Here is a 20930-nt window from a genome sequence, read left to right on the forward strand (position 1 = left end):
CCAGAGGCAGTACCGAATTCGCAGGGCGCATGCGAGTTCGCCTGCGTTTTTTGCTGAGTACGAACGCCGCATGCGCGAAATAAAGTGGATATCGATATGATCGCGAGGCGTAGTGGCGTCGACGGAGCGCTTTGCCTCACTGAACCAGACGAAATAGCCGCTCGAGAGATATTAATCAATTCAATCCCCAAGGTGACGTTAATTTAACAAGGACCAATAATATTGAAATTGCCAAGCGATGGAAAACTCATATATTAAGCAATAGGAATCACGTGCAATTCTATTACTAATTTCCTGAAAAGTCAACACCCTTGCACTATGTGATGGTATTTTACGAACACTATGTGTCGTAATAATTTCGAAACAAGTTAACTCTATAAAAATCATGTTGGAGGTAGCAATCAAGTATTTCTGCGAATTTGCTACTGGATTGATGGAGGCGCAATTTTTTATAACCTGACGCTTTCTGCCTTGATCATAGCAACTGTTTTATTTTACCATTTCAAGTGTCAAACTGGTTTTCATCAGTGTTATATTATAGGTATATTTTTAAATAGAATTGACTCATTGAACAAAAAATATTATATCCTTGTTAGAACAAGCAGTGACATCAGTGTAAGTGTTAACCGAATGACAAATAACATACATAAAAGCAATATCTTTACGTCTTTTCACTCTCTTTTAGACCGTTCATGTTCAATATTCATAAACATAATGTGGGCTATTCGAGTTCTATGTCAATCTCATCACCCAAAAGTAGAAACTCTGTCCACATCCGAGTCGATAAGCGAGAATTAGTTCAATTACCGAAAGCACAATCTGATAACAACCGGATCGGCCACTGTACGCATTATCAGTCACTATTTACGTAATCAATTACAATGGATCTTCAGATATTTATTACATTTTGGGCGTGAACAATGTTTCATTCAAATACTCGACAATAGACATATTATTGTATTGAGCGAAAGCTCATTACGTAACGTAAACTGCTCTAAAATAATTAATAGACTAACCTAATGGCTTACATCATTCTTTGAACGTCGCCGAGACAATGCACTGTAATGAGCGCCCGAAATCTTTAATTAAATAAAAATATAATTAAACGGACACCACTCTTGTTATGCGAGCTTTATTTTATAATTAGAATAATATTATGTACATATTTACTTGAACATTTCAAATTGACTATTTACAAGTTATGAGTCATATACATAGAGCGCTATAAATACTTAGTGACACCGTGATGAGACGTAAAAGGCTGATCACCTACTTGCCTATAAAAAATAGTTGGTGACAAATACATAAATCTAAAGCCAAGGGTGGTAGCGCCATTTTTATATGTTCGGTAGGCTGGTTGATCAGCGATTCCCAATTAAAACCGTCAATGGCGAATAGCAGGCTTAACGAAACGAATCGAATATGTGGAACACAACTGTTTCAAATACTTTTTTATAATAAGTGCTTAACATAAAAAGTTATGATTTGTAAGCCATTACAGGGGAATGCAGCGCACGCGACCAATAATTGAGATGTTTGTGATGCGGTCTGATTTAAGATTAGATCCACTTGATTGTTCTAACTCATCGCGTGCCCTCGTGAGATGAGAAAACTAATTGTTGTTGGTTAATCTATTTAATTTATTTATTGGTTAAGCAACTTAAACGCGATGGCGATTTATGTTATTCAAATCTCAAAATGTGTCCTTTATAAAAAATAGAACCGACACGACCCATGTCCTTTTTTATTTCGTGAAACCTATACCATAGTGCAACAGTACCAATCTACTTAATTTAATTTATGTATAATAACGTATATTTATTTAATGTTTGAGTCGACAAAGGGTTTTTTTTTGTAATATTACAAAATATTGTCAATATCGCTAGAACACATGCCTTTATATTACTCTATACCCAATCAATTATAAATTCATAAATCATGGTTTACGTATATCGTGTATACGTGACGTTCGTCTTCCAATCTTCGCGTTGCCCTGAGAAATTAGTGCACTTTGACGTATTTAATGGACCATTTGGGTCGATAAAGATTGACTTCAGTAGCAAGTCAGTGTTTAGGGTTTTTCAAGAGACATTATATTTAATGACCTGAGAACAGTGACTCTCATCCCTGAGTTCCATTCACGGCTTTGCACCAATAGACATTTCACTATGTGCGCATCTAACACTCGCTCGTCCGGTGAAGGAAACAGGCAAGTCTCAAATGCAAAAATCGACGACTACTTGTCTATGGAAGAGAGGTTAATAATTATAAAGGGTAGTAGCGCCACTGGATTGTCACTATAATTATCAAATAGGTCCTCATTCACTACAATTCCTCGGTCAACCAGATCGTTCTCCAGACGGAGGAATAGCTCGAACATGCTCAAAACAAATTATAATTATAAAATTACAAATTGTCTGTGTATTTTCTCAATTCCTATATTAAAAAGAAACTATGTATCCATTTGTCATTTTTTAAATGTATAATCAGCAATGGAATTCGTGAAGCACGAAGTAGGTAATCCCAAGCTTAATCGTGTTAACGTAATGCAGGCTAGATTTAAGTTTATCTAATTAAATTCACATTGTTTATACGAAAGACATGATTTAATTTCAATTACAATATAACTATTCGGTATCTTAAAACTTTTGTACTTTTTTTAGGTTTACCTCTAAAGTAAGCATGACAAAGAGAAAAGTAGGCGTTTGTAAAATAAATTATGGATTTTATTTCCATTTGCAAGTTTCAGGTTTATGTCTTGAAACTGCAAAGAACAACGATGTAGTAAGAAATGAATTTGTTATCAAATGTTTAATAAATCTGAGAGCAACAAATAATTAAGTACCTCTCTAACATTTATATACGGATGATTACTGTGCTCACTGACAAATAATTGCAATTTGTAATTCTAGTAAACCAACACACATAATGATTTCTTTAAACGACACATTTCATTCTAATTTAATTTCAATGTTCGTTATGGAAGATGTTATTTTATGTTTATTAGAGTTATAATGAAACAACGAGGAAGTAAATCTCAAAAGACGGGGCTCGATCTAAGCTAAAAAGGCATGTCCAAACTGTCTCTCGACATTATAAGATAAAGTTCTTGTCGATTCGATTGCAAGTAATGTGGCACAGCTGAAAACGGTGGTAAAAAATAATTATTTTATATTTAAACAAATAGCAATAATACAGATAGTCGCCGCATCTTTGTTAATTACCATATATCCTTAGTATTTATGAAAGTGCATCATAAAATTCAGTTCAAAACACCATTAACAGCTTCCTATAGCGTTATGAAACTGTGATAGTGCTGGCGGCTTCGTGTGGGCGAATGCAAATGGTAATCAAGGAACTCGGAATTGAATCGATTAGTTTATCTCATGAATAGCTCTAATGTAATTCATGCTATTACGTAAGCCATCGACTATTCCCTTCGACAGTTGAGAGACTACAATGGCTTAATACAATATATGTCCGTAAATATTAATTCAAGGGATGGCGCAAGCGCAGCGAATGGGAAAAGTTTTTTAGTTAGCATATTACTCACTTCTGCTATCGAAGAAAACTTTTAGGAAAGTTCTTTTTAGTTTTAGTGACAACTAACGACTGTAACGTCGACACAGCAATCGTAATAAATAATACCTCCAAGCTTTGGAGGTAATTTCTTAGGAGCTTAGATAATGACATAAGATAGACATACGCCTTCCACTATGTTGTATGTACGTGAGAAACTCTCTCCTAATCCCCGAGTCTGCATTGATTGTGAGTTTTAGTGGAACAATTAATAAACAAGATAGTATTATAACGTGTTACCTAATAGATCTCACGCTACATAAGATAACAATACAGCGTTAATGAACTGATCTTAGGAGTAACACCCACTTAATAGAAATCCAGCAGCCTGTGTATATGATAATATTATACAAAGATATGTGTGATAATGTGTAATAAAGTATACAGAAATTAAACTTAAAAAAGGAAAATGTTTTACAAAACCCGTTCAGGTTTCCGAAACAAATAGAAGTGATAATAAATGTAATTAGGTTTCGAGATTTCATTGCACTTTGTTAACTTTCCCCAACAAATCTCGGATCCGTGAGACCTAAAACGTGAAACCTTTAAGGAATATTAAAACGAATCAACTTGTCCGATTCTAATCTGATAGAACTAATGATCTGCTCTATGAGTTATGCTATAGGTATTCAGAAGAGGTTAGAAACGTATCACTTTAGGGCCCATGGCGTTTCACTACGGGTTTTAAGGTAAAAATAGTAAAAGCAATGTAAGTGTATCTTTAGAACAGTACATAACAGTGTATAATATGTTATCTAGGTCACACTTGGCTCACAAAAAGTGCCGTAGACCTTGCGAGGTTCATACTTATACTTAATAGTCCGCACACGGTGAAAAGAATTGGGGCTTAGGACATAAGAAAGACGTCGTGTTCGTAACCGGCTCTCATACATTACAAGAAGAGGCCATTGAATCGTTAATTTACCGTGAAAGCATCATTAAAAGTTAAGTCAGGCTAACACGATCCTAACGAAGCCAATCAATTTTACTATCCGCAGTTTCAAATGTAATATGTACTAACAAATACACATAAACACATAATTAATTGATTGTGTATTACGTATGCAAAATATAAAATACTCTGCATCAGTATCGATTTCAGGCATATCTTATTTCGAGAGCGTTTTTGCTTATTATTTAGGCAACGTAGACTTTCGACAAGTCTAAAGCTTAATAAATCATGCAACAAGCTGCAGTTAATCATTATTAGTAACAAGAAATCGAATTAAAAAAGATATAGTTTACAACAAAAGTTTGTTCAACTTTCAAGAGTGGAATGGATTATTCAGGTAAATAATTTTTACTTACTTAAATCTAATCAACAATTAAAAAAAAAGGATTTTAGAAATTCAACGAAAACTGGAAATGCAAAAAGAAAAACATTAGTCGAAATGTGGTATTTATATGATGATAGAATAGGGCTTTAGTTAGTTTCCTAAATACTCCTCAATAGTAAAGTCAACTGACTCCAGTAGACGTGTATTTTGAAAGGTACGAGCACCTTGTTTGGAGAAGGGAGTGTACTGAGGTTTAACTGGTCATATGACTCGGTTGATATTCAGTTTATATCATAAATTGCAGTCACAAGTTTCTCGATTTCATTTATTAAATCTAGTTTGTAACATACCAACCCTGACTGGGCGTAATGCAACTACAAAGGCGTGTACTACAACTTTCATCGCCTTTTTTGGTTTGCCAAAGGCCTTTATCTTTATCAAATATTTTTTGTGAATGCAATTACGACATCCTTTGTAGAAAACATTTCATGATATCTACTACAACTATAAAGTTTTAAAACGGCAGAGGCAGCAGCCTGTCTGCATCAAGTAGAAGCTGCTCGACCAGAAGTAGAAGAGCGACAGATAGATGAGAGTCATAACACAGGGACGGCAATATTCCGTTTTTATTACGTTGCATTTACGATGTTGATAATATGAAGGGAGACATTTCCTCACGAGTTTATAATCGCGACGACAATCTCCTTTTTTTTTGCGCACAACCGACCATTGGCTTATGTAACGTATAAGGGAAATTTCCAAAAATAAAGCTTGTCAATCAGGTGTAACGCAATATTAAGATATTGCAATAGGTTCGAATTACTTGCCAATTTTTTTTCACGCTCCGTTACAATGTTTGGTTTATCTTTCATCACTGAAATAGATACCTCTTACGCCAAGTTAGGAAATAGATGTAAAGCTCGCTTCTGTAATTGTGTTATAAAATATTAAATAATACTTGTACACGCTTTTAAATATATTTTCGGTGTTAAAATGTACTTAACAAATCATACGTGTATAAATTAGACTTGAATTTATTAAATAATCGCACTTAATATCAGATCCGCTGCGTCTCGTTTTGCTTCCGATCGGCAACAGATCATAAATAGTCGTTAGGGAAATGGTTTGTGCAATTCACTTGGCACTTACTTATTCTGTACTTTGTCCGTTCATGTAATTATTGATGTCAAGATATGAATTATCGGGATGGCGTCGTGAAATCTAGTTTTCGATGAGCTGGCCGCTGCGTAACCGCACTTTGAGGTAATGATTTGCAAAAAATATTTAATATTAGCTAACACTTGCCATAATTTTTAGCATTACGAACCTAATTAATTAACTTGGCTCTCATTATATTTCCGAAAAATCGCAAATACATAATCTGCGTAGTTATCAAATCTATTTGTATGTCATATTTCGTTGATATATTTTTTGCGTAAACACTTTCAAATATAAAATTCGTTTTGGTAGTTAGTAAATGGTAACTTTTCAACAATAACAGCATTATCTAAGCAAATAAAATTTATCTTATGCAACGCGTAAGCCGATTCAAACATCGAGCTTTTAACTAATAAGTTTCACCGTTTAAGATGATTGCTTAATTCTTGTTTTATTGCGGTTATGTCACTTCCCGCCCTTATAACTTTAAAACTGCTCTGTTTTTATTCAGTTGAAAGCACTTAATTATCTCAATTACCAATATTACCGAATACTTTCAAAGCTAAAGTGACAGCCTTATGATTTTAATAAAAAAATTGCTTCACTTGCATCAAATATAAGTTGGAGCCAGATAAATATCCGTAAAATATATTACAAGATCATATTTGACTCTCGTGTTATGTGCACGTACTTATTGCATCAATTAAAAGTCAATTCAAAATACTTACAACAAATGCAGATGAAAATCTGTTCAATTAGATATTTATACTTGCTTCGAAGAATTTGTTAACTTATAAACCAAGACGGTTGATAAAAAATCCTAGTTTTAAGTTTCGACTCATTTCCGTTTATAGTTTATAAACCTTGTATAATGTACTTAAATAGTATAATTAATCAAAACACTTCCTCTAACTTCGGCTAACGGTCGCCTGTCAATATTTAGGCAATACCAACTCGGCATTATGTCATCGTTACATATTTAATACCAAACAAATCGTCGCAATATTGAAAGCTTCCGTGTCCGTCTATGTGAACACGGTTTACATTTAATGTCGTGTGAATTCGTGACTTTTCTGATCAGCCTACACTTCCTCTGCAATGGGATACTTTAAAAAAATCAGAACAACAAGTTACAATTACAGATTGGCACACGCCGAATAATATGATATTATATATTGGCAAATTAAAGAAAACTTTTAAGAATAGTACCGTATCTGCGTCTTCAATCCTCTATGTCATTGTTAAACGTGTTTAAGGTGCCCTTTCTTCGACAATTTGTCTCGGCACCGATCGCTCGGAGTCACGAGAATGTAAGCGAGGTTAAGCATTACAATCGATAAATTCTGACCATGATTTGTAAATATTTTCTCCACCGACGCGCCCACGATTCTTGATTAAATCTATATCAAGATATCTAACAAATGTCGCTAATAACAGCTCTATAACTACACATTGCAAAGCAATGTATCTGTAAATATTTTGATCTCATTTATAACTTCTGACACCCGAAGTAGACTTTTTGTTAGTGATTCGTAGGGAATCGAAATGATGGTACTAAAATGAATTGTTATGAAGAATGACCGACCCTCATAAAACAAAAGATGCATCATCCTCGTTCAATTGTAGTTTGAAGTGCAGGTCATAAAATGTATTGGCTCTAAGATAAAATTTCGCAATCGCGAGTAAAGTAATAAGTTCAGATAACGAGAGCTAACCTTTAAAGGCCGTGAATGTTGTTGTATAATGATAATGTAGAACATTGCAGCTCGATAAAACGTGAGAATAATTCATTTATTGTTGAATTTGTATTCTATAGCAAATCAGTATTGTTCTGCTCTTAAAAAACAAACATAATTAATTTTGTGCTATACATTCAATGATGATATAGAGATGTAATATCCTTAACATCTTGTAATTTAAATTTGATTTGAAACACGAAATGTTTGTTTGCTTAAAAGTTTGCGCGAGAAAGATAATTAATAAAAACAGGCTTCATAGGAAGAGCTTTATCCACGTGCCATGTGCCCGGCAACATCTGCCTCGCAATGTGGCACTGCCCAACCATGAATACATAAGGGCCTTCATCCAATATTCTAAGGAGGCAAATTAGTCGGTAAGCATTAATGAAAAATTACGTACTTACGTAATATGCAGAAAATTAGCAATCTGAAAGTACACGCTACGATTGCAAGGAGAATTCTTACTGTAAAATTGCCATTAATTATGTATATGGCACATTTACAAAAGTGACTTCTAAAGTCTGGTCGCGATCAGACTTAGGTGTAGGGAAAAATTCGCACTTGTAGTGGGAAGAACCCTTTAGCCAACTTATTTGCGAAAAATATTCTGAATTTTTCACTAAAGTATATTTCTGCCCTTGTTACCCCCATGTTCCTTTTACGTGCGTTTTATGTAAAATAGTTCTAAATAATTGCTTTCGACATAATTGTTTTATATTTAATGGTACTTATAATTTTCCACAGCTTTTATATTTTTGCTCATGACATTATCAAAGACCGAAGCAGCTGCAAGAGTTCAGCGTTCGTACGGGGACGTTATAATATGTGGGAGCGACGGTTACGCTTACCGCAACAAGTGCGACTTTGATATCAAGAAATCTGCTTCAGTTGGTCTAACAATGGCTCTCTCGGGCCCTCGTGCTCGAAATGTATATTTTACTAAACCTTTTATTAAAGTAGTTAAAGCTATTCAAGAAGACGGAGTCAATAAAAAAGGGTTACGAAAGCAGTTAGTATAAAAATAAACAAGAAAAAATACTTTAAGACTCATTTGTACTATACAATAAATGTTTTTTTCATTTTAGATCGTCAAAAGATCGTCAAAATCGTCAAAAATCGAAAATCCGCCAGCTCTCAAAAATTATCTTATCCAAAATAATAAACGCACAAAGTAAGTAGTATCAGTGTATTTTGCAGTGAAATTAATTCGCCTGCACTAGTTCCTGGCCGTATGCGGGTACAGTAATCGCACGTATACCGTTTTTTTCTATTTTGCAGGCAATATAGGAGTTAACATTCAAAACAATGCAGTAAATACTCAAGGATGCCGGAATAATTTTCAAATAGACATCGGTGGATAACCAGATCCGTACAATAAACGTATTAGTAGCATCTCCATTGAGTTCCCGAAAGTCTCCTTAAATCGAAATGCCGAAACAAATATAAAGAGCCGTACCCTTATATTATGTAAATTTAAATCAATTAATAAAGGAGATGTCGTTTCTATTAGGCACCTTGGTTTTATTGAAATTTTCAAGTTTGTAAGCTATTCTTCTCAATAAGGTTGTCACAATATCGCAAATTTATTGAACTGAAAAACTATTAAGTTTTGTGAAAAACGCAATTTACCTACGCCTAGTGAGATTGTTGCTGTTCTATATGTCTGCAAAAAAATATTAGAAAGAAGAAGAATATAGGCTATTAATTTTTTTTAAACAGACAACATACACGCACACAACATCAAAACTTTTGGATAAAGTAATATGTAGCGAGTTAATTAAAGACTATTTACAAAATTATTCTTATTTAATTACGTTAAGAATGATGTGCATATACTATTTCTTATCATAGTACTTTGCTTTAGGCATTAAAACGAATATCTCAGCTGTCGCAAAAGTTATGATATATTATGAGAATTATATATATATTATATATATATGTAGTAAGTTATGGAGATTTAGGTTATTGAAAAATTGACCACCAATTGTTATTGTGCACGCCAGCATTTTTAGGAATATTTTATCGAAACTAGTAATAATTGATTGATTTCGAGGTGTGTGAGTGAAGTTTAATTGAGAATTAATTATTTAAAGGTCAATCAGGCCAGACGCCGTCATTGTGACGTGAAAAGAAGAAATGCTAACACGGTTCGCACGTTAGTAACATTTCAAGTATCCTCACGCTATTTTATTATTATTTAATTTTGTGTAATCCTCACACTATTAAATAATCTTTAGAACTAAAACAAATTTTATTTTCAGTTTGTTGCCTAGTTTTTCTTCCGTATAGGGGATATGGCACGGATATTCGTTGTTCATACGGAGAAACAGTTCTATGCGGCAGCGACGGTTCCACATACTACGACCTGTGCGCCTTCCACACCATGGAAGCGGTAAATCCATACCTGGTCGTGGCTCACCAGGGCCCGTGCGACCACCGCCATGTCTTCAACCAACGACTTCGCGGGCAGTTAGTACTGTTATTGTCATTTTATTAAGTTCTTCGAATCAAGCAAATAATGTAGTTCGTAATTTAAATAAACCAATAATACAAGGTTTTTTTAAATATATTTTAGGATTCCGAATTTTCTAAGAATGGGAAAATTATCGAAGATGTTACTAGCGAAAATTATAAACTCGCAAAGTAAGTGTAAATTTATTTACATTACTCGCAAAGTAATGTAAAACCACAATTTCGCCACATTTTACAAGCGCTAAACTTTGATTATTTGTACAATTTCCTCTAAATCCATCAAGACTTTTATTTATTTTGATATCTTACAGCATACATGGGTGGATTTAACTTCGAAAATAATGCGATAAATACACAAGGAAACCATAACAGGTTTGGTATAAATGTGGGTTAGAATAACTTAATAAAAAAACAATTTCGTTTAATTCTTTGTTTTATTAAATAACACTTCGATCCTTTCCATTATGATATTCCCGATGAAACAGAGCCATATGCTCATATTCATAATTCTACGTTTCTTTTTGCTTAGTAATAAATACTAGTAAAGCTACACAAAAGTTACTTCTTTGCTGTATGTACATAATATATTTGTAATAACGAAAAAATGTTTATTACTTAATAACCGTTCTAATACTCATAAAATATAGTAATATCCTCCGGATAATTTCATCATACATCGATCGACTCTTTCTATCAATTACTCCATTAGTTTTATACGTTACACCCGATTACGAAATTATGTCCTGTAATTGAAAATTAACGCTTTGTTAAAAAGTTTAATCGTAAAATACGATTACTAACGTGTGTTTTATAATTCAGAATCTATAGTTTATTTGAACGAGAAGCCATGTCATCGAATTATTCGGGAAGTATTTTTATTAGAATTTATTTTATTAATGTTTTAGTAACGTTATTTTGTAAGAGCAACGTCTCAGCGGTAAAATGCCCACTCGGGGAGATGGTCGTTTGCGGAAGTGACGGCTTCACCTATAACAGTCTTTGTGATTTGGAAATCGTGCGAACTGTCCGACCCAACCTTGAGTTGCATCACATAGGTGTCTGCCACAGAGAAGGATGCTCACTGGAACCGTTCATCAAGCTTCTTAATAAAAAGTCCGAATTGAGAAGCAGGTAGATATAAAACTATTACAATTCTGCTTTTCAAAGTTCATATCAGTTTGTAAAGAATATGTTGCCTTTTCAGAAAACTGTCGGCCGGTAAACAAAAGAAAAACCCGTCAAATATAAATCTGAAGAAACTATTTCTGGCTCAAATACTTAAAGCACAAAGTACGTTCTTACGTTTTCAGCGTTACTCATTCTTCAAATCCACGCTACAATTTAGTGGAAATATTAATCATGACATCATTTGATTGTGAGAGTATTTTTAAAGCATGAGCTTTTCCTTTCAGCTAATTTGAACGGATTCAATTTTGAGAATAATGCAGTGAATACGCAGGGGACCAGCAACTCTTTCCAAATATCATTTAATAAACCCAAAGGATAACCGCTTTTCTTTATATAGACAAAGGATTCGAATTCTTTTAGTCATTACCTTTGCTCTAAAATGTGTCAATAAATCATTTTTAACCCTGGGAACCATGTTATCATTTGAGTCAATATTTACGAGATTTTTTTAGTGGTTTAGGTTGTTGTGAGTACCTTTTTTACCTACAAAAAACGCATTTACACGGTGGAACCGTTCCGACGAAATCTTAGAAAGATGGCACTGGAAATGACGTAAAAGAAGGAACGAAACGGAAAAAATATACGCCGTCGTCTATCTCAATAAAAAAATACAAATAACGGTCAAGTCACATTACACAATATTACTATATGATATAATATATTAAAATCAATTGAAAAGGTACTGAATTGTATAAATACGCAGTTTTACTGATTATTGAATATTCAGATATGACGCTAGGGATTTAGTTGAAAATCCAATCAAACTAATAAATAATCTATCAATGTTTGTGTGTCCATCAATTACATCGTACATGTCTTCTTATGCTTCTTGAGTCTGGGGAGTGATTGTAATTTTTTTTAAGTATGACACTTAGAGACAACTATCTGCGCAGCTTCACAAGACGCGTACAACTTAGTCCAGCCACAAGTTCTATTACAAATGAAAATGCATTTTTTTATGAAGTAATGTACTATTATTTAAATTTATAGCAACATATTTATTAAAGTAAATAATAAATAAATATTCTATTCGAAATGGCCACCTTTGGCTTTTATATAGGCCATTAATCTGTTTGGCCAAGAATCTATGGATTTACGTAATGTTTCCAAGGGATATTGTAAAAACATTCAGTTAAGGGTAACATAATAGCTATTGGTAAATTTAAAGAATTGTATTATAATTATAATGACTTAATTGTCCAGTAATTAATTATTGCCATGAAATAAGAACATTAGACGGTGAAATTAAAAATTATTACACACTGAAACATTATTAAAGTGTTTCTTTCGACATTTTCATAAAAGTGAAAAGTTTAAGCTAACTAAATTGATTTAGTCATGTTGACACGTACGTTTTGAAAGTTTTTAACAATCTAGAAACGATTTAAAAAATAATCATATCACTTTAATAAGTTAAATTTAAACAGCCTTTTAAATGCCACTAAGAATACAAAATATAAGTCTAGTTCTGAATTTTCGACACATTCTTTATTAAATGATAATATCGCAGTGTACCGGCGAACAGGCAAGAATAAAAGGATATATATTTATTTTTCAGTTGTTGTATTTCTATTGGTTCCTTATATTAACGAGGCTAATCTGAGATGCATTTATGGGGACAGACCGATTTGTGGAAGTGACGGAGTCACATATTTAAACTTATGTGATTTGCAAATAATACGTACTGTCCACCCTTACGTGCACGTAAGACACATAGGACAGTGCGCAATCGGGAAACAACTCGTCGCCCTAAATCAACAAATGAAATCAGTGGGATCTCCAAACGGAGGATATCTTCGAGATGGGAAAAAGTAAAACTTTGTGAATTTTATGAAATGATTTAATAATAATTATATTAATTAAGTATTCAATATATCTGACACAGAAAGTCCCGTCGGCCCTCTAAGCCGAGTTCGAATGATGAATATGGCGATTTCAGAGAGAGGTTTATAACCAAACTATATAGTTCGATGCGTAAGTAAAAGGCATGCTAGTTATTTCGCTTAAGCACAATATTCGATCGGCATCAATGAGTAACACTGAGCGTCTGAATTTCATGTTTTACAGTTCAGTTAAGCGCCTTCGAAAACTTTAACATGGAGAACAATAGTATAGCGACGAGCGGAGACAACAATTTATTCCAGATAAGTTTCGACTGAGTCGCCACCTGAGGTTGAGTTACCATATTAAAGGTTTTTAGACATTTTAATTACTATCCATACTTTTCCCCTGAGTAGAATCTCCATTAGTTTGTCGACCAACTTTACTAAATTAATTATAATAAACATAACAGTTTTTTTATAAATCGTATATTTTGACTAATACTGAATTAAGACAAAGCACACAGTTTTCTCTTGTTCCTAGAATCGAATCTGTTATCATAGTCGGGATCGTAGTAGCTAAAGTCGAATAATTTCATATTTCCATTTTTAGGTTTAATATCACTCTGAGTCATGCAAACACCATTGTATTTGTAGAAAATGCTTTTATCACTTTTCATGTCAACATCTAAATAGCAGATATTAGTATAGGTTTTTTCATTACTACCACACACGGGTGAATACATTTGGCACATCCTCTTACATTTTCCTTTATGGAGTAATTGCAGCGAGGGATCTCGTTTCTGGGCATCGAAATAACGACTTTTTGAAGAGAATGTTTCAAAATTTGACGCACAAAATGGCCCATTTTTAAAGGTCGGTATCGGCAACATAGAACATACAGCATAAGGAAAAATTGTACAAAATAAAAACACTAAAAGACAATAAAATAGTAGATTATTATGACGTATGTATAGATTACATTTCAATCTATTTGATTTGTTCCAAACAATTAAAATATATTTAATATGTAGGTATATCTTACCAGTTTTTAACATTAGGAAAGTTTTAAAGTTTGTTTAAAAAGTGAGCGCTACACTTCGTAGCGTAGTCTGTCTGTGTTATGTACGTACCTTTTGCGATTAAATGAGAATTTTATAGGCCATTAAATAATAATAGTAGTGTATAATTGCTTCAGTCAATTTTTAAACAATCTAAAGTCCAAGTCTCTGCCTTAAGAAATATGCTCCAAGTTGTTCTGTGCAAATTTTTTAACAAACAAACAAAAAGCGGGTGTTTGTCGGAATAAATCGATCATTATTGCTAATTATTACATAGTTTTACGAGGTTAACTTAGTTTTGGCCATTACCGAAAGATGTCTTGTTGCACCAAGTAAGTAAATGGTATATTTTTGGTAACACCTATCTCCTCACTAACATGGCTTCTAGGACAAACAATTGCGGTGTTTTATGGAAGAGTCATATAGATCTGACTATTATTCACGAATAAGATCATTGTCACTGAATGACACGTCACATAGACAGACAGACAGACATACACGTCGTTACGAAAATATCTGTAGAAAGATAAGCAAGGCGCCAAATCAGCCCAAATTGAGCAAGAAAATAATCAGTATGTAGGTTGTATTACATGTTACATTTGAGACTTAGAAAACAACGAGATGAATATCGTCCTCTCGCAACAATCTCAGAATACTTGCAAAATAACACCCACGCACCACGTTTATTACATGTACATATTGATGCGAAGTGAAACATAAACATAAATTTATTAACTCCTTTCTCTTAGAACTTACTTAACAGAAGAACCTCAACGTTCCTGTTGCTTTAGCAGAATATGTCTACAGTTAGGTCACTCGTTTTTATTATGTACTGAGCTGTACCAAAGACAACTTTTAAATGCATTTCCAATAATACCTAGATATATTTTCATTTTAATCAAAGCGAGGCACGTTCATCCGGCAATTCTCAGTATAATAACGCGTATTATAAAAGGAATGCGGCCGGTTATAACGAATACCCGTATAGCCGTGCTTCAAGAGACCTGCTTTGCATTATTTATGCACAAGCATCGTAAATATGACACACGATACTTTGTCAAAGAAAGATATTGGTATAAATATAGTAGTGCAATTACTTTTGGGACTATTTTTTGTTTAGGGAAAACGTAGCTTATATTTTTGTAGAATATAGCATGCTTTGCTGAGTGAGTTAAGAAATGCATGTTATTTTCGATGTAAAGTACAATTTTCCGTACAAAATTTTGGTGTTCATTTTCGCCACTGTTCCCTATGTAAGGTGTTACTTAAGAAAGAGAGTAACTTAACCGCCTTCTCTAACTAGTTGAAGATTATACCCGGCATAGTCGAAATCGATTTGCTACAATTTTAAAATAAATAAGTGTTAAATATCAAGTAAATGCGAATAATTATAATCACGATGGAAAATTTCATGATTTGGTAACAAAACGTGAATCATTTGCATGAATTACGCGAGAAATACACGACTATCATTTAATTGTGTTTTTGTACACGAAATTATTTTATTGTTAGGCGATTTGAGGATTAATCAGTGTGAGAAAATTGTGGCTTTAAATAGAATCAGTTCTAGTTAAAAAAACAAACACTGTTATTTGAATAATTTAGAGGAATTTATTTTGGGGTGGCATATTTTTGCAATTCTATCTATATAATTAAAATAATTGAAATTGTTACAGATTTACTGTAAGTGTGGCCGCTGTCGGGTTTATACTCTTTAGGAAAATTCAAAATGCTTCAGGCAAGCGAGATCTATTTTCAGAAAATTCTATTTTAATTTGAATAAATTAATCACTAGGTACTTTTTTTTAATTTTAAACCTATTTAACCTTTTTTACAGAAATAGGGCATTTTAATATTGTACACTCGATATTAGCATTTGAAATGACATTGATGTTGATGATATTTTAATTGAAAATAAAAATAATTAGTTAATATTATTGTACAAATGAATGAACAAAAAAAAGAGGGCAAAAGCGCTTTTTTTTTCAAGAAAAAAAAACTAGATGCACTCGGAGTATCGCGTGTAAAGTGCCAATGGCCATTTTGATGGATTGCACGATGTTAACAATACGATTATTGTCTCTATTTACAAACCAGTTGTATCGCTATCACTTCCGCAGTAGATTTTTCTCAGCACCTCATGTCCGGTCATCGGCCTATATGCTACTTTACTGCTGATTAATAATAATAAGTAGGTACCAATTGGCTATCACGGTAACGAGCCCCATGTATGGATATATGTTATATTGAATGAGTTAAATAAAACCGGTATAAAGTCGTGTTTATGACCGATGAGATATCAAATAATTTAATTTTCCGAAGCACATAAGCCTTCGATACAGTCGAAACAAAATATTGCAAATTAAGTCGTATCAAAATTCATTTTATTTGTTTAAGTAATACAATCTCTCTAGTCAAGTATAAAGATGCATAATAAAGAAATCACGCTGCGTGACGACCGCAAATCTCACGGTCAAATTTAAAAAATCTTTTAACACATTGTATTCACTATTAATCTATGATTACTTTTATCTAAAGTAGAATTTAGACAGAGTCCAAATATCCTCTAAAATAGATATCGTGTGGAAATAAAGCAAATTATTTATTAAGGTTTTGAAGATCCCGAGCCACTATTAGTCGCACCAGGAACCATAATTTCATCATTAGCGCCCACTTCTGTACGCGATGTATTAACATCGTAATCTTGTCAATATAAGCTTCTATACGTGTAAGTGTCAACGCATATTTGTCCTTTAGTTTTCCCCTATCTGTACTTTTCTCTTATTATTTGACCCACTCAACATCGCACAACTACAATGATCAAATTTTGTAAAACATAAATCTCAAATAATTTACGTTCTAACCTAGTCGGTAAAGAAGTATTTTATAATTAATCGCAATTTAATAGAAGTGCGAAACACTTCCTTTTAATGCAAGTCCTTAGCTTCAAATTGAGTTTTCCGAAGAAAACGCAGCTTTCTTTGTCATAATATATAAAAACATACACATATACATAAAACGTTTATAAACACGCATATTTATAGTCTTAGTAGGCGTTGCCGTCTCTTTTCTCTTTTTACAGTACTAAGCGTACCTAAATCTATGTCAAATTGTTCATCAATGGCAGTTAAAATGGGCTGAACGCGAGTCGAGAATTTCGATACTATAACGGTGCTTCTACACTGTTCAAGTACGAGCGACAAAGCCTGATTGACATTCTGGTGACACTTGTCTTTAAAGAATTCTTTAAGTGGAAACTCCCACAGCGACAGTGATACTAGCGAACGCCATTAACCTTCTTGTAGAATATATGTATACAGTGCATACATGTTTTTCATTTTAGAAATTCTGGACCTTTTTCAGAGGTTACCGATGACGGTAGGTACAGGTGAAGGTAGAATCGTGATGCTCTTAACTCTTCGCAAGAGTATTGAGAAAAAGTAATAGTATAATTATTTACATTAAAAACTACGTATGTGTGATAAGTAAGTGTGACTTGACATTCAATTATATTGTATTCGCCTCATTAAGTTATCTTTTCACATTGGGTTTATCGTAATTCGTAACTGTTTTAACATTGTAAGACAAACCAAATATCACTTCTTTTAAAAAAATTTTTTCCGAAAAAAAAAAAACTACATTTATAGGGTAACTGCAAAGCTGTATATAAAAATCGAATAAAATAACCTTTTGACATAGAAACTGAACTAGAAACATTCATGTCGAAATATATTTGCTATATAAATTTAATAGGCGCTATGTTTTAAATAAATTTGAATTCAATAAATTTGGAAACTATTTTACTAAAGTAACATTACACACGGCCGTCGTCCCTGCGTGGGATATTGAGCCAAATGGATTATACAGAGATTATTTTTTACTAAAGTTACATAAAATAAATAAATTTTAATAGTGGACATAGTCTAGCTGCACAAAAATATATCAATTCAAGATTTTCTTATTCAACAAATCTAACTATATCTCACCAACAGAGAGATATAGTAGGTATATTTGAAACTTTTAGGTACTTTATTGAATGAATAAAATATGCTATAAGGTCTAATTCTGTGTTTTGAAATACATACTAATTATTAATAATGAAAACTTATCACTATTTATTTATCGCAACACTGATATTCCAATAATTATCCGATAACTAAAGCAGGTCCAAAGTTCAAATCTTATTTTTCCTTGGAATAAATTAAATTAACCTCAGCGTTAACAGTTTTTTATAAAAAGTCGTAAATCCACGTTAGCCTTTTTTAAATAGAGGTAGTTTATTATAATCGAAGCATTGAACGTCTTGTTTCAGAAATCTTGGGACAAAAGTATACTAATTTATCGTTAAAATTTTACCTACTCGCCGTCTTTACTTTTTTAAATTATTTAAGGAGTATTTTAAGACAAACATCGACTTTGCAAAACAAGGAAATACATTTCGAAATTACTTCTGCAGATAAAAATGAAAACATTTATAATATTGTAAAGAAACTGTAATTTTTATTTATTTTAAAGGTTATCAAGACACGCGAAGGAAAAATTTAACGAAGCAATATATTAAATAAAATAATCGTAATTTAGATGAAAACAGAAACCCGTGTGAAAAGAGATGGTACGCGGCTGTTTAAAATAATTGCTTGATTGGATGATACGAGCATATTTTTAGAGACAGAAGCCATTACTTACATGGCTTTTACGTTACTTCATAATGCTAATGTGAATAGAAATCTTGTTAATACTTTTTAACGACAAGAGTTCATTCAAATTTTAGTAATTATACATAGGAATGTCGACTTACTGAAATTCGACTTTCGACTTGAACAAGCTTAGTAAATTTGAACTAATACAAATTTCGAATGGGTTCAGCCAAAGACACACATACACATACTTCAATAAGAGCCAAAATAGACAGAGCGGCCGAAACAAAGCCTTAATTGTAGTACATATAATAACGTAACACCTATTACAATACTCTTTTATCACATTATTAATTTTCCAAGAAAGTTGAAGGAACGTGTCGTCTGTGTCCGAGTTCCATGATAAATCTCACGCACTCTTCTACCACTTCTACCACGAATCCAGATCATATTTACTAGTAGATATTTATTGATAATGCCAATGCGTTTTATGTCGTAGTTAGTGCGGAATTTCTATAAGGGTTTCCTTCTATCAATCCATGTCACACTACAAGTTAGTCTATACTATAAATTGTTGTATCTATCACCTCTGTATAAATAAAGAAATAAATGCTGTAAATAATAAAGATAACTCTTGTCCCAGTTAAAGTTGTCATATGTGATTATTAGCCCCGACCCATTATAAGTTGACTTAAAAGCTAAATATTTTGTTGTCTAACCAATAAATAAAATATGTTCCTACAATTGGCACAACCATAGATAGTTGTTTGCCATGACTGACCATAAGTTATTAATGCTTTCAATATAGATTATACAAAATTAAACAAAGTAAAATAGTATACTGATGGTTATTTAGAAAAAAAATACATATTTAGTTGTATGTGGGTAGTAAAAAAACATTTGTTAACAAAGGTAGAATTTAGTACATTTACTTTAAGTTTTAATTAAATAAAAAGTTCATAAAAATTAAAAAAAAAATAATGATAATTGCAATGCAATCACAATTAACTATCGTGTCGAAACGATGCAGATATGTCCGAGCAAACTGCGCTCTAATAACTACCTGATAAATGGTTACGAAAGACGCGTGCTTATCTCTTGAAAAACTCCTAATTCGTCTTGTCATAGTTCAAGGAAACATGACCAATCATGTGGAAATAATGATGGGTCACTAACCTGAGGCTGTCCAGCATTCGGGACACTCTTGACACAGCGTCGACCAGTCGAAGGCGAGGTCTTCGAAGCTAGCCATGTGTAGGCCGAGTCAGTCCACCGGTAACATACTATACACGAAACACTAAATTAGCACTTGGGCACATCAATCGTCCTCATGAGATGCGCGCACGGTAAACGGCAGGTGTGTTCGCGAAGAGCTCCGAAAGCGAGCGTACGCGCAGGCTCGAGAGTGGTCGACTCAACACTGCGCCTCGGCACTCGGCCGCCGAGCGTTCGGCGTCGGGATGTATCGCTCCAAACCTGTTCTCCGGTCTCCACAATTTGATTTAACTCTTTCGATTTCAATGAACCGTTAACGTTCTTTACTTCGGGCGTGTCCTATCAACACATCACGTAATACTGCATTGCGTCTGGATTATAAATTTATTCATTAGTTGTGTGCATTTCACGTGCTATTTGCAACCACTGATTTATAGAAATAGTACTTAAAGATCCATCTTCAAACGAGAGTTTCCCTTTTCCTTAAAGCTTTTTCAACGGCGTCTATTTCGAAACTTTAACGCGAAAGATTTATGAGAAGTTTTTCTCCTGTAAGAATGCGGAAGGTTGCGAATGCCGAGTCGGTATTACGCGCCGACGCCTCTAATGGTAACTCGGAGTTGCTTTTCCGGACTGGGCACATTAAAGTGTCTCATCTACTTGTAGGGTGATTGTATTTATTTTTTAGCATTTACATGGAGGATGTATCGCATTCTCAATCTTTATCTCGGACAACGTGCCTTCTATTTATCGAACTATAGAAATGATTTACTCGCTCGTTTAA

At 33.3% G+C, this 20930-nt stretch overlaps 1 protein-coding gene and 2 long non-coding RNA genes across 6 annotated transcripts in view; 2 read left to right on the forward strand and 1 right to left on the reverse strand.

Annotated features, from left to right (window-relative positions):
• The window catches only part of LOC125053215 (nipped-B-like protein B), a 32183-nt gene extending 11822 nt beyond the window's left edge, over nucleotides 1-20361 (reverse strand). Inside the window, exon 1 of the mRNA XM_047654463.1 lies at nucleotides 20108-20361. Coding sequence (XP_047510419.1) covers nucleotides 20108-20183 — 76 coding nt within the window. The 5' untranslated portion in view covers nucleotides 20184-20361. The remainder of the gene's footprint in view (nucleotides 1-20107) is intronic.
• LOC125053218 lies at nucleotides 17-11904 on the forward strand. Of its 3 annotated transcripts, none has more exons than XR_007117546.1 (9): nucleotides 17-192; nucleotides 8498-8762; nucleotides 8839-8924; nucleotides 9032-9908; nucleotides 10015-10222; nucleotides 10329-10396; nucleotides 10537-11356; nucleotides 11430-11515; nucleotides 11638-11827. It is a non-coding gene; the product is annotated as an uncharacterized LOC125053218 (long non-coding RNA). The 3 variants fall into 3 exon arrangements; XR_007117545.1 differs by lacking the exon at nucleotides 17-192 and adding an exon at nucleotides 203-8127 and having other exon boundaries at nucleotides 11638-11904; XR_007117544.1 differs by lacking the exon at nucleotides 17-192 and adding an exon at nucleotides 8136-8415 and having other exon boundaries at nucleotides 11638-11901.
• On the forward strand, nucleotides 12675-16092 carry LOC125053219. 2 transcript variants are annotated; one of them, XR_007117547.1, is made up of 5 exons: nucleotides 12675-12761; nucleotides 12972-13224; nucleotides 13299-13387; nucleotides 13481-13605; nucleotides 15971-16092. It is a non-coding gene; the product is annotated as an uncharacterized LOC125053219 (long non-coding RNA). The 2 variants fall into 2 exon arrangements; XR_007117548.1 differs by having other exon boundaries at nucleotides 13481-13585.
• Nucleotides 20362-20930: the final 569 nt, after the last annotated feature.

The sequence above is a fragment of the Pieris napi genome, chromosome 10 (genome assembly GCF_905475465.1).
Source record: "Pieris napi chromosome 10, ilPieNapi1.2, whole genome shotgun sequence".
In the NCBI taxonomy this organism is placed as follows: domain Eukaryota; kingdom Metazoa; phylum Arthropoda; class Insecta; order Lepidoptera; family Pieridae; genus Pieris; species Pieris napi.